Consider the following 15,756-nt stretch of genomic DNA (forward strand, 5'->3'; position numbering starts at 1 on the left):
ATCTTGGCTCACTGCAACCTCCACTTCCCAGGTTCAAGTGATTTTCTTGCCTCAGCCTCCCATGTACTGGGATCACAGGCACCCATCACCACATCTGGCTAATTTTTATATTTTTAGTAGAGACAGGGTTTCACCATATTGGCCAGGCTGGTCTCGAACTCCTGACCTCAGGCAATCTGCCTGCCTCAGACTTCTAAATTTCTGGGATTACAAGCGTGAGTCACCATGCCCAGCCAATTCCTTGACATTTCTAAGGGTAACTTTCAAGGTAAAAAGTATAACTGATGAGCATTTTAGATTCAGGTTGGCAAATGAGTTTTTCTTATCTGTCAAAACCAATCAACTTTTAGTGGCAGTCTAGGGTGATATATTGAGGATGAGTGACTCAGGATCATTATGTCCAGAGGTCTACCAAGAGGGCAAACACACACACAGACACACACACACACACACACACACACACACACACAATTCAGCATTTTCCAAGGATCAATACTAAGATTGATTAGCGTGATTAGCACTGAAAATCAGAGCCATTAATTAGTCCATATCATATGTGTGTGTATGTGCGTGTGTGTGTGCATATAGGGGAATCTTTTATTATAGTTGTTCATGGGGACAGTAAGTACTCTCTCCAGAACACTTTAATATCAACATTAAACTCTGTCATAACAGGTTCCAAAGCCTTCCCAGATTCTTCTGTTATGCTATGTAACATTTGATTCTTTGAAGGATATATTGTCTGGAGCTTTTAAATCTTTTTATTACACAGAAAGTTTGTTTAAACACATTTTTGGATCTGTCGACCTAGAGTTATTCTGTTATGCGTTCAGTATTCTGCCATTTGTCTCTGTACTTCTACAGCACCTTGAGAATGGTATTACTCAAGAATTATATGGAAAGGTAGAGCTCCTCTTGAAGGTGAGGAAAAAATGCAGAAATTAAAATCGAAATTCAAAATTCAGTTTCAACTTATTGACAGATCCCTAAAATAAGAAAGAAAGACTTAGATTTAGAGCATAAAAAATTCAACTATCACCAAAAATGTTACTTTATGGAATGAGACTACCATTTCCTGAATTAAACATGAAAACTTATTAAAATAGTTTCATTGTGCCTTTAAAAAATTGTCACACTAATTATAGGTGATGAAAGAACTTTCCATTCTGATTTATACAAGTAATATATTTAGATTCTGTAACAAATACATGTCAAAATCAGTCTTTATGCATTTATAAGATTTTTAAAAGTATGCTTAAATAATAGCAGCCTTCTTTTCCTATCTTAATCAGTGCTAATAACAATTAATATATGGTAGCTTTTGATGAATTTGTGAAATATTTACTTTGATGATTAACTTCTGTTTAAAAATTGGGTCAAATTTTGACAATCACATATTGTGTAATAATTGACTTTTGAGTAATAAAAACAAAAAGACAAAAGAGAAACTGATAGTATAAGGCATGTCTTTACAAATTATATTTGTTCAGCATAATGAAAAAGAATAAACCAAACCTCTCTAGGCAAGAGAAAATACAGTTGGCACAATCTCCAATTTCAGTAAATGAACATATTAAGTTAAATTACGCACTTATGAGGAAAATACACACACCTATATTATTTCCTCTTCAAAGTGTAAGGGGTTGGTTTTAATATGCTATTATCTCCCTTGAGTACCTTCAACCAACAGTCTTTATTACAAAGTACAATCTTTGCATTTAAAATACATATTTGGGATTTTTGTTTGTTTTAGCTCATGTCATGAAAACTAGAAGTACAAATCTCTACGGACACATTTTGCATCTAGTAACAATAATTTGATATCGCAGAAAAAAATTGAATTTTTTTTTAAAAAGCTCTAAATCCATAGCTTCAGAATTACCTCAAATGTACAAATACACAGATTAGAATATCCTTAAACTTGTTTTCTTAAATAGAATACAATATTTTCATATTTTATTCAAACAATTTATCAACATTAGACATACCTGGAAGACAGATTTACTCATTCAGATAAAAAATTATAGTCAAGTTTTCTAAGCATTTAAAAAACGGTACCAGTAATTCTATTAGTTTGATTAACATTTTTGAAACTCAAAAAACTAAATAAAAGGTATTTGGGATCTTTCTTTTTCTTTTACTTTATAAAATGCTACTGAGATATAGTTTTAAAAGCTGTATCTTAGAATGGCATCTCAAGAGAATTTATTCTACAGTTTAGTCTGCCTCTTTATTCTATAGTTATAAAATGAGTAGATCATTTTAAGTTTTCAGTTACCATGCTCCAAGAATCCTAAGAATATTATAACGACTGATACAAACACGTTTTAAACATGACATTTTAAAATAATTCAGATTTATATTTTGTAAGTCATGTATTTAAAATAATATGTTAGCAAATATAAATCTATTAAAGAAAGTGACCAAGGTTAATTGATTCTAAAGGACAATTGACAGCCAAATGGAATTAATATTTACAGAAATGGCTAACAATTAAAATTATTTAAATTTTTAAATCATTGATGACCCCACTGTTAACCTTTATTCACACCACTGCAAAACTGAGTTAAAATTTATAGCTAAAGTAAGGGAAACTATAATTCTACTGCTAGAATTTAAACTCTATAAAAATTACCTTGATATCCAGTCTTTACACAAATATTTTCTTATTCTGAAATTTAATATCACTCTGACACATCTTAACACATATAATGAAAACCAATACCATAATATTCCTACTACTTTTTCTTTGTCATATTGTAATACCCAAATAATTTTACTCAAAGATCCTCTTTACATATTACAAAAACAGGAAGAAACGTATATCTATTTCTTCCTGTTTTTGTAATATGTAAGCAGGATCTTTTGAAAACCCTATATCATTAAACTTATATAATCTATACCATTGAAAAATAAGGACTTTTTTTTTTTCCTGAACATGAGAAAAGCAATGAAAGGAAAAGTAAACTGATATTTCTTGAGGGAACTTACAAGCAGAATTAGGTCATTTGCTGGTTTCCATGGTACCACACAGATCAGGGCATTTTTGTTTCACTAGATGTACCATTCATATTCAGAGATTTTTATATATACTATACAGCATTTGAGGTGCCAGATAAAAGGTACTACCTATCCCATAATATAATAGATAGAGCTTCTTCTGGCACTCCAAGTGCCCTATATTCACATTTGATTTTTAAAGTATTTTTCTTCTAAATGTAGCTACAGTATTTTGTTTTATTTGTTTTAATACAAGTTACCAATTATCATTAATTGAGTGTTTATTAGGGGCAGTATTTTAGCAAGAAAGTGCTAATAAAATATATTAAATCCAAAAACAAAATAAATACAGGATATTGCATCTGTTAAAAGTAGACTGAAGTAATGAGGAACAAACCATGTGTAGCTTTTTACTGAGAATAGCAAAGATCTGAGGATTGGGTATAAATGAAGTGGAAAACAAGAATTCTAAAAAATTGGTTCAAAAGTTATAATGGGTGAGCAGTTGATTGGGTGAACACTCTTTTGAACATTTTCTCCTTATAATATTTCTTTCTCGAGGATTACATGAACCATTCTATCTTCGGTCTTTTAGCCTGTCTCATTTTACTCTTCCTCATCTGGACCAATGTTGCTAAGGTAACATCATCTACATTATCAGTCATGATGGAAATTTTCTGTAACTTGTGCTGCCAAATACAGTAGCCACTATTATACATGATCACCAAGCATGTGAATTATGGCTAATGCTACTGAGAAATTGAACCTTGACTCTTATTTAATCTAATTATTTTTCATTTAAATCCACATGTGACTAGTGGTTACTATACATGACAGTGCATTTCTAGACCCTACTTCTTTCTCAGCTACAACCTCATATTCAACAGCCTTCTTGATGTATCTGACTAGGTGCTCTATAGTGCTACAAAACTCCACATATCCAATGTCAAAGTCATCATCACATTCTCCAAACCAGCCCCTAATTGAATTAATAATTATGCAATAATGTCAACTTTTGAGATAGAACTACTAAAATTATCTTTGACTCTTCACTCTACTTCATGTATCCTATATCATACATCCCGTCCTTCAGTCTTAAATCTGTCTCACAAATCTGTCTTCTGTTTTCCAAAATACATATCATTATTTTTCACACACTCTCATCAACGATCTGATCTTTAAAGCACTGTCAAAAGAAATTCATTGACATTAAGATCAAGTTGAAATTCCTTAAATTCTTAAAATGTCACCTCTCTGGTAAATTCCTCAGATCTCCTAGTCAGAGGCTGCATTAGTCCATTGTGAGACTGCTATAAAGAACTACCTGAGACTGGGTAATTTATGAAGAAAAGAGTTTTAATTGATTCATAGTTCCACAGGCTGTACAGGAAGCATGGCTAGAAGGCCTCAGGAGACTTACAATCATGTCAGAAGGGGAAAGGGAAGCAAGTGTATCTTACCATGGGGGAGTAGGACAGAGAGAGAGAGAGAGAGAGAGAGAAGGGGAAACTGCCACACACTTTTAAACCACCAGATATTGTGAGAACTCATCCACTATCATGAGAACAATAAGGGGGAAGTCTGCCCCCATGATTCAATCACCTCCCACTAGGCCGCTCCTGCAACACCTGGGAATTACAATTTGACATGAGATTTGGGAGGGGACACAGACCCAAACCATATTGGAGGCAAAAGCTCCATCTTCTTTCCTTCCATATTTTGTCCACATTACTATCATCTCTTTTAGTATGATATAATTAATTAAAATGATTTATTTACCTTGTTTATTCTCTTAGATCTCTCCTGTGTAGTAATCATTTGGGTATTCCAAGTGTCTTGCTGAATGTTGGGACTATAGTAGATTATTAGAATGTATAGATAGCTAAGAAAAATTTAGGATCTAAATGTTGAAACTTTAGAAACATGACTAGAAAATTCCTGGATGTAGAAGGAGAAATAAGCCTACTTTAAAACGTGAAACATGGCCATTTTTATTCACTTATTAAAGGATTAAGCACCTAGGATTTACATTAGCATTTAATTCATGTTTAGGTTTAGTCAATGAAGGAATTAGTTCAGTTTCTATGATAATTTTAATGTAATTATAGGAGATAATAAAAACGTCTTCAACACTGATGCAGCATGTGTTACCCTTCAGCAACTTTATACTGTACCACCGGACTGTCATTGAAGCCATGATGAATTATACCTATTGGCATCAACATTGAGCCTCATTCATTACTTTCTTGGGTTTCATGCTCTATATCAAAAAGACAAATGCCAAGAGAAATTCAAACTTTGTTAAAAAAAAAAAAAAAGAACTGCAGGAAAACAGTGAACAGCTACTTTCAAGGATTCACAGTTCACATCCCATGTATGAGTATGGTTTATTTATTTTATCGTTTAAGGTATGTCACTTGGGAGATAAATACTCTAAATGCCCTAACCAAACCACTATGAGATCTGTTCATGTCACAAAATTGCACTTCTACCCCATAAATTTATACAAATGATACAATACAATAAAATATTGTTTAAATTCAGCAAAACCCTATTTATAAATTATTAACTTCCTGATATGTAGAAATTAAAATTTAATTTGGCATGAAATCATACTTGTAATCTATAGCAAAGTCTAGAAGAAAAAGAGTTACTCATTGGAAGAGGATAATAGCTGTATTACATGTTTATATTTATATTAGATTTGTTTATGTTTATTTTTAATTAATTAGATAATATAAAATATGTGATTGTGCTATGATGCTATATCAAATACAAACTTTTATTGGGAGAAATAAAAAGTAGTATCTTCAGAATTTGAATTACTTCTAGTTTCTTGAAAATGCTTTAATATTGGCATAATACTAGTAATAATTGTGCTTCATAATTTTACCAAATGTTTTTCATATTTTTGTGAAAATTGATTTTGTCATAATTGATAACTGAGAATGTATACCTAGATGGGTTTTTAAATTTCAAAACTGAGTGTTATTTATATATCACACTATTATTCAGAATAGAAGCATACTATACCTGTGATATGTTGTGATACGTTGATAAAAATATCATTTATCCTTAGTGAAAAAAAGTACTCTAAGGCCTAAACTCTTCATAAATTAAAATTTATATTCTATTTGTACACACTAACTTAGTGTACTCTTAGCATTTAAAATTAGTATGGTTATGTTTTTGTATCTATATTATCCATATATATATAATAGTAAAAACGAAATTCAGAAAATGCAGATAAGGGCCTACTTGAAGATTTTAATACTAGTTTTTTTTTAATGAGTTAATAGTAATACTGAATTAAATACACACTTTGTTTCTAGAGAAAATGTATACATCATCTATTTCAACCTCACAGAATCCTAGTGAGGAAGGGCATTATGAGTGTACTCCTTTTTGTCTTAGAAAATAAAACAAAGTTCTCCTAAATAGAATAACAATTTTGTAGCTAAGATAAAACTAAAACCATGCCCTGTATTTCCTACTTATGTACTCTATTCAACCCCTCTATATATTTCATTTTGCTGTTGATAAAACTTGACATTAAAATGAAGTATCTATTAATTACTTCATGTTATGGTTTCTCAGTTCTGCTATTGGTGAAATAAGACTGAACTTGTGAAGCACAATTTTATTCCTTGACCAATGTTTCCAACATGAGTGCAAGTAGACATGATGAATGAGGAAACAGAATCAACACTGGGTAAGTTATATGTCATCATAAAAAAAACTCCTGGAACTCTTGCTTCTGAACTTAAGCAGGTTTTATCTTCTCTTGGACATATAATTCTTTCCAACATCCACTTAATGGGTTAATAACTATCTGTTCACACATAAAACATATTTGAAAACACACGTAAAATATATTCCAATATCTGTGAACAAATTTGTCAACTTCTCTCTAATGGCCTCTTTCTGTCTGTTTCACACTAATTAAAAAAGAACAATTGCATATGTTCGGGATGTGTTCTGTGCCCCTGTACTCCATTTCTGACCAATTCTTGCTTCCCAACATGTTCTCAGGAGTTGAAATTCTTTAGTGTGGCCAAGACTTCAGGCACTGAGGATCAGTATATGTTTATACCTCTGAAATGAAAAGCCTAGCATTTTCTCTGGCTGAGGATTTCTGATGCTAGACACCATCATTTCATTGTATGTCTCCTGTCAACATTGCCTCAAATTATCCCTTCCACAGAAATCCTTGATTGTACTGATTCACACAAAAGCAGAAAAAAAAATGGAGAAAACATTACTATTTCATTGCCCTAAAATTTAATGCTTTTAATGCTTTGCTTAAAAATAAATAAATGTGGACTCTGAGTGTCTAGAGTATGTGAACAAATATATATATTTTTTCATTGTTTTTGAATTCATGTCAATATGTATTCATATATATGTATAGGAATGTATATGAATTCATAAAAATATATATCCATTCGTGAATGTTTATGTGTGTCCGTATATATACATATGTATATAAAATCTCCAAGTATTAGAAATATATCATATATGTTTATGAATAGATATGAATTCACTAAACTATATATTCATTAATACATGTTTATATATGTGTATATGTGTGTGTATACATATGTGTGTGTATATATGTATACAATCTCCAAATATTAGAAATATAGTTAAGATTTTGAATACTAAGGAGGTGTTTTGGGGGCACTTCTATCCTGCTACATACAAAAAAAAATATGATCAAAGGAGGGAGATAATAAAAACTAAATGAAGAACTGGGATAGGCTTCCTGTTAGGTGATTTTGCCAAACATAATACATGTATAGCTAAGGTTTAGATATTTTGAGCTTAGAATAATTTTAAGTAAAATGTAACTCAAACTCCTCTCATTTTAAAGGTTTGGAAAAAAATAAATTCACACGGCTTTTCAGAGTCAAAGACAGACACAGGCTTTAGTCTTTGTATTCCGAGCTCATTCTATTGACACTCACTCCGTTTGCTTTACCATATTTCCTCTTTTTAAAAGAAAAAAACAGCTACATAAAGTTTCACTAAAATTTAAGAATGATTCAATCTTTCAAGAAAGCATATATATATAAACAATCTATACATAAATATAAAAATATAAATAATCCATATATATATAGAGAGAGATTATTTTAATGGTACTAAAATGTCAGTATTCTCTACAAAGGCTATCCCCAAAAGGCAGATGATGACAGGTTAAATAAATAATTGGTAAATGTAAAAATCCATATGATGCCATGTGATGTCAGGAACATTAAACTTATTTGCTCCATACTGTGAATTTTAATTTTCTTTATATAATTCACTCACTGATATAAAAATACAGACGTTTCACAACTTATGATGGGGTTATGTCCATGAAAATATATGTTGAAAATGAATTTAATACAACTAACCTACTGAACATTGTATCTTTGCTTAACCTATCTTGAATATACTCAGACATTTATATTAGCCTACAATTGGACAAAATTTAACACAAAGCGTATTTTATAGAGAAAAGTCTTGAACATCTCATGTAATGTATCGGTTACGGCACTGAAAGTGAAGAATGAAATGGTTGTACGGGTACTTGATGTAGTATTTCTACCAAATGCGTAGTGCTTTTGAACCACCATAAAGTCAAAAAATAGAAAGTTGAGCCATTACAAGTCGGGGGACATCTGTATGTTAAAAATATAAGTATGATTGCCATACAGTAAAAGACTTTCTTATTATAAATGCAGTCTTTTTCATTTTAAAAAGTAGCCTTTTTTTCTGCAACTAAAAAGTATCATAAAAATGTACCTTAACTATTTAAACAAACTATTGAAGACAGAAAAATGCAAAGGTCCATTTTGTATTTCCCAATAATCTAAAGTGATTTCTCTTGATTGGTTATGTTCCTTTACTCCATCTACCAATAAAGAAGAACAAATATTTCCCACCTATTTATGAATGCATTTCTCCCCTACCTTAGTAATGGTTTCATGAAGGTCGAAAGACGGATCCATTTCTTCAATTTTTGTTGCTCGTGTAGAAAAAAGGGCCTCGGAGAGAAAACTTGGACCCTGCAGCAAATCAAAAAAGAAACATGTAAAACTCGTCATCGATTTTGTTTTTCAAGTGTTTATTGGATTTTCTTTAAAGATTAAAAAGGACTCTAAATTGTCTTAAGGTTTCTGTTGATTGCTGGATTTCACTCTCCTGATCTAATTACCCATCACAGAATATTTATAAATTAAAATGAGTAGAATTCTATAACTCTTGACATTACATGTATTCACCAAAAAATATTTTCTTGCCAAAAAAAAAAAAAAAAAGTTGACATTCTCTCTACCTTTTTTTTCAAATGAAGACTTATTGGTAATATCTTGACTATAAAATCCATTTCTGAAATCCCATCTCTATTTTATATATTGTATGTTTTACAACTGGAGGAATGGAATGTTTTTCCTAAACATGATTACCTAGAAATGCCAAGGCAGAGAGTGCATGATATTTTAGATACTGCCAAATGAACTTCAAAACAATAGTAATATATATTTTTGGTAGAACTGCCACATGGCTTTATATGTTGCCAATGAAGTGGTAATACACTGTATCAACTCTAGTGTTAAGATGGTTGAAACTCATCAGAGACACTCTAATTCATTTTGTACTTGCAAATGGAGCCAAGTTTCAGAATGCAAGAAGACATGGGATGCTGATAATGTTACTATCTAAAATAATATTGCTGGAGTTACCAACATTATCAGGGTGATACAAAATGATTATTGGTCACAATATAAATATAACTCTCTTTTTTTGAAAACCTGAAGAAACCAGATTATTTGTGTAGAAAACAGAAGACTTTGGATACAATATATGTGTATGAATAGACAGATAGATCACAGATAGATAAATAGATAACATAGATAGATAGATAAGATAGATAAATAGAAAGATGATAGAAAGATAGACAAATAGATAGATAGACAATTTTCTGAAGAGTTTCATAAGGAAGACAGATTTAACCCAATGTATGCCAACAATGTTTGCAACAGGGCAAGAAGGTTAAGCTGAATTTTTTAGAACTAGTATAGCAATCCAACAGCATTACAGAGTACTGTGGCATATATCAATGATGGAAGAGAAAGGTAAAATGATGTAGTTTACAGGCTTTGAAGTTACACAGATGAAGATTGAAACCAACATAATTCCATTTCCCTATATATGAAACAATTCTATGACAAGGTAATTCACTGCTTATTTTTTAACAATACTGAGATCAAGAAAAGCAACCTAACTTCTTTCTCCAACACATACTCAAATTTTCGATAAGATTATAAATCAACCAAGCAGCATATGTATCAAGACTTGTTCATCAAAACATGCTTTGTGTTCCTCTTCTCATTGTGTCCACCAATCTCAAACTAATTTGTTAGAAACTTTGCCCAATTCCAACCAGTATTCCACTTTGTAAGACTCGCCAAAAAACTCATACAGCTTAGGCTTAAAATATTATAAATGTCCTTTCTTAATTTCCTCATTTTGAGGACCTGGTAAAACTCAGGGTTATGAGTTGAATTGTCTCCTTCAAAAAATGAGTTAGGTTATTTATCAAATGTACATATCATAATTAAGTACTCGGGATTAGGACTTCACAAATTTATTTAAATCCTAACCCTCAGTACTTCAGAATGTGCCCTTATTCAGAAATGGGTCATTGCAGACGTAACTAGTTAAGTTACAACAAGATCATACTGTAGTAGCATGGGCTCTCTAAACCAATCTGACTGGTGTCCTTGCACAAAGGGGAGACAGACATGCACACAGGGAGAACACCGTGGGAACATGAAGTCAGAGATCTGGGTCTTGGGTCTGCAAGCCAAGGAACACCAAAGACTAGGAAGAAATCACCAGAATCTAGGCAAGAGACATGGAATAGATTCTCTCTCACAGCCCTTAGAAGGAACCCAGTCTGAGAAAACCTGGAAAAATGAGACAATGAACAAATAAAACAACTTTACTGTTGTTTAATTTACCCAGTTTGTGGTGTTTTGTTACAGTAGCCCTAACAAACTAATGCCCTCTGTTAAGGTGACATTCTCCCTTAATGCAATAAGCCTACTAAACTTAATTTTGGTTATCAATAAGGATTTTGGGATATTTTAGGCAGTCAACATGGACATAGATTAAAATTTTAGTTTTATTACTAAACAATCTGAAGTCTTGTACTCGCCAAAGGAATAGTTACCTTATCTAAGAACTCTGGGTAATAATGTATGCTTCCCAGTGATTATGTAAATTGTCCAATGCCTGTCACACAGGAGACATTATGTTAATGGAATTGTTAGTGTTGCTAAAAAATAAATATCATAGTGATGCTGTGGCAGTCGTATTGATGATGGTAACTAATATGGTTTGGTTGTGTTCCCACCCAAATCTCACCTTGAATTGTAGCACCCATAATCCCTACATATTGTGGGAGGGACAAGGTGGTGATAATTGAATAATGGGGGCAATTTTCCCCATCCTGTTCTTATGAGAGTGAGTTAGTTCTCATGAGATCTAATGGTTTTATAAGGGGCTTCCTCCTTCACTGGGCACTCACGCTTCTTCTCCCTGCTGCCGTGTGAAGAAGGACATGTTTGATTCACCTTCTGAAGTGATTATAAGTTTGCTGGGGCCTCCTCAGCCATGCAGAACTGTGAGTCAATTAAACCTTTCTCATTTATAAATTACCCAATCTCGGGCATGTCTTCATAGCAGCATGAGAACAGACTAATACAGTAGTGTAAGCAACAAAGACTTGTCAAGGATATTATATAGAAAGTGTCTGATTATGGCAGAATATTGAACTAAAGGAAATCCATGATCCTATGAGAAACAGTATGCAGTTTGCATTTAGATATGTTTTTTTTTTCAAATAGAGATAACTTTGAATATACTTTATTGAAAGTTTGCCATGAATAATTTATTGCATTCATTTTCATTTAATGATTAATAATTGAAATCCTTAAAAATTTGCCTCATAAGTAGTTTTAAATAAATTTCATAAGTAGTTTTATCTTACTAGTTTATCAGGAGAAAGAAAACTTCATAAATAGTGCAGAGATAAAATATCAGCAAGCCTCAAATTGAAGGATCCCATAAAGATATATGTTGGGAGTTATAATTGATGACATTTCTCTTGAACTTTCAATTATTCAGTGGGAGGACATATTAATTTAAATTATGAATATATTCCTTATTGTCCAATGTAATCCCTTTCTTTCTTTTGCCCCTTCACTTATCTCTTGACATACCATTCTTTGTTGTTAGTGCCTCATTTATTTTATTATTAAAAAATACTCAGCTAACATACTGTATGCCAGGTGTTCCACTACACGTAGTACATGGTCCTTAATCTCACAGAGTTTAATCTAATGGGATTTGGACATGTAAAAACCAAATATCGCTTCATTTCAAAATATTAAGACAACATACCACTCTTTTTCATATACACACGAATATAACAATTATGTTTAATAAACATGTATTTATACAGCTTAACGTAAAAAATAAAGAAAAGATTACAAATAAGAATATGTGCTTTATGAAAGTCTTCTGTTGCTATTATATTGACAATAAATCATGGCTGTTCAAAAATATTTTTCATCTATAGATGGACAAAGGAAAGTAAAGCAATATATAACAATTTAGAAAGTGCTTTTGTTTAGAAAAATTTATTGATATATCAAAATGAAGCAATTTTTAAGTAAATCAAGATATGGAAACCTGAATACTGAATGTCTGCCACTTGAAGATCATAGTAAGAATGTTACAGAAAAACGGATATTGATAATAGAAGTTTATCAAGGATATGGTATAAAAATCAATTTTGCCATCCACGGTCCCTAACTTATTTGTCATTTGTGTAACTTTTAACAATATCTAGCACACTTTATCTTTCAACTCTTTTGTCTGAACTCCATGGTTTGACTTTCCTCGTGTTTAATTTGTATATTACTCTCTACCTGTAACTTGATTTTACTTTATTTTTTGGAACTTCATGTTGTTTCTAGGCATTCTACCCTCAACCGTCTCATTTTCACAGGCTCTGTAGGTAGATTTACCTGCTTTTCTAGCTTTACCTACCAACTTCAGATCCATAGCACCCCACCACTATCTCTTATCGTGATCTCTGTTTACAATTGGTCATTTCTGTTTGTCTAGGAGACTCTTCAGACACATCAACTTGTTATGTTCCGTTCTTGTTTGATAGAATAAATAGATTGATATTTAATTAATTTAGAAATTATAGAAATGTGAGAGTTTAGGGCAGAAAATCTTAAATACTTGAGGTGAGATATTTGTGGGACATTCAAAAAAATCATCTAGATAGTGTGTGACTATATTGGTCTGAAGTTCAAGACCAAATTCTGAACTGGAGATATAACAATAATTTGAGAAACATACATGGTAGTTAAAATGTAATGTGAAACACATGTAGACTTAGAAGTATACTGAGTGTAGAACAGATCTCTGAGTGGTAAGATATCTGAGTGGCACCAATACTTACGAGGTGGGAAGATAAATCAAAACTCATGAAGATGTTATAGATGGAATTATCAGAAAAGTGTATGGAGAAGCATGTAACTGTTATTCCATGGGAGTCAAAAAGTAGAGAATGGGAACAAATAATCAATACAGAAAATAAAGCAAAGAAATACAATAAAATTAAGATGAAAATTATCCCTTAGAGGGGGCATTTCAGAGATCCCTGGTTTCTTTTGTCAGAGAAGATTCTCTGGAGTTGCAAGAATAGGATACAGAATAAAATCAGGTGAGGAGTAAATATGAGAAGTGAGACATTAACTATGAACTACATTATTCCTTCTAGAAATTAAGATTATCTTGAAAAGTTAAAAAATAAATTATTAGCTAAAGAAAGTTAAATAATCAACAAAAAAGTGTATTCACTGTGTTTAAGATGACATGGACTTTTTTGTTGTTGTTTTTTTTTGAGACAGAGTCTTGCTCTGCTGCCCAGGCTGGAGTGCAGTGGCTCCATATCAGCGCACTGCAAGCTCCACCTCCTGGGTTCACGCCATTCTCCTCCCTCAGCCTCCTGAGTACCTGGGACTACAGGAGCCTGCTACAACACCTGGCTAACTTTTTTGTATTTTTATTCGAGACAGAGTTTCACTGTATTAGCCAGGATGGTCTCAATCTCCTGACCTCGTGATCCTCCTGCCTCAGCCTCCCAAAGTTCTGGGATTACAGGCGTGAGCCACTGCGCCCAGCCAATGTGGACATATTTTTAATGCTAGAGAAAGTACCCAGAAGAGAAAAGATTTTAAAAATACAAAAAAAAAAATGTGGAATAAATTAATGGGTCATAGTCTTCAGGAAAAGGAATTCAAAGTTCAATAAAGTTACCCAGAAAAACCATTGTAAGTAGATGAACCAATAGAAACAAAGGTGTTGAAATGAGGGTGGGATGTAAATATGGTGAAATTCAGTGTTAGCACATACATGGAGGAGAAGAAAAGATTCCAGGGTCATGTTTAATACAGTTCTAGACTACAGTGAGTTAACTAAACTTCAACTCACAACCACACCAAAATGAACCCTTTTGCATGTTTTTCAGAAAAATAATTTAAAACATTTTGTCACATAGGGTTAGTAGTGATTAAACTGAACAAAATCAATGCCTTCTCTTTAGTTGGTACTCAAAGATGCATGGTCTGGGATGATTAGAATTACTATGGTGCTTTCCATGTATTAGCACCAGGATAAGTACTCTCCATATGTCACCTAGTTTAATCAACAGATATACCTATCAGGCAGAAACTATTATTACTCCCTCTTTACAAATGAGAACCAATGAGTTCCATTGTTATCCCAAGGTCATACTATGAATAAATGGTAGACCTAGGGTTCAAACCCAGGTTTATTCGAGTCTACAGCCCACACTTTCATTCCTGTATCATGAAACCTCTCTACGAACAAAGTTATTAACATCCAAGATTCTGTGTGTTTATGTTAACAAGGATCATTTCCCCACCTTTTGTTCCAATTTCCTGCAAGCATTCATCTACTCTCCATATGCAGCAAAACCATTATGCACAGTTTAAATGATATCATCAAAAACTCCTTGCTTAGACTAAATAAAATTAAATCTAAAAAGTCCCACGTGCATCTCTCGCATTGAGATATTCTCTTTTCTGCAATCAGAAGGCATACACATCAATACCTAAATTTAACTTAATATATGAAATTAAAACATTGCAAACAAGCTTTGAATGGCACTGACATTCATAATATGCTGGACTGAGGAAAAAGATAATAACACCCATACGTTTTGAAACATGACATCCTCATCACTATTCAAAGTAATATAGATCTGAGGTAATGTGGAGTTTAAACAGAAGCGTAACCACCAAGGGTCAAATGTGGAACAATATTGGCACATTGTTTTCTGGATATAATCAGTTTCATATTACACTTTTCAGGTCCTAGGAAAGTTTATAGCATTAGCTTTATTCAAAATATTCAAGGCACTTCTGTACTTCTATCACTATTGATTTAGTATCCTTATCTTAGACTTGGAAGAGATATTAGAAATGTTAATTCTACCCAAATATACAAAGTAAAACATGAAAAAAATCAAGTGATTAATTCTACAACGTCACAAAACAGTTGTCAGAAACTCGATGTTAGAAATCAACTCTGTGTGTCAGTGTATACATATATGTGTCCGGAATTCTTAAACATTTTGTTATTTCTTGTAAAGTACTTTTGAGA

General features: G+C 32.3%; 1 protein-coding gene across 1 annotated transcript in view; it reads right to left on the reverse strand.

The window, feature by feature from the left end:
- The window catches only part of NAALADL2 (N-acetylated alpha-linked acidic dipeptidase-like 2), a 733,398-nt gene that overhangs the window by 171,031 nt on the left and 546,611 nt on the right, over positions 1–15,756 (reverse strand). Inside the window, exon 10 of the mRNA XM_011944138.1 lies at positions 8,958–9,053. Within this exon, the coding sequence (XP_011799528.1) occupies positions 8,958–9,053 (96 nt within the window). The remainder of the gene's footprint in view (positions 1–8,957; positions 9,054–15,756) is intronic.

Source organism: Colobus angolensis, unplaced genomic scaffold, assembly GCF_000951035.1.
Source record: "Colobus angolensis palliatus isolate OR3802 unplaced genomic scaffold, Cang.pa_1.0 Scaffold228, whole genome shotgun sequence".
Taxonomy (NCBI): domain Eukaryota; kingdom Metazoa; phylum Chordata; class Mammalia; order Primates; family Cercopithecidae; genus Colobus; species Colobus angolensis.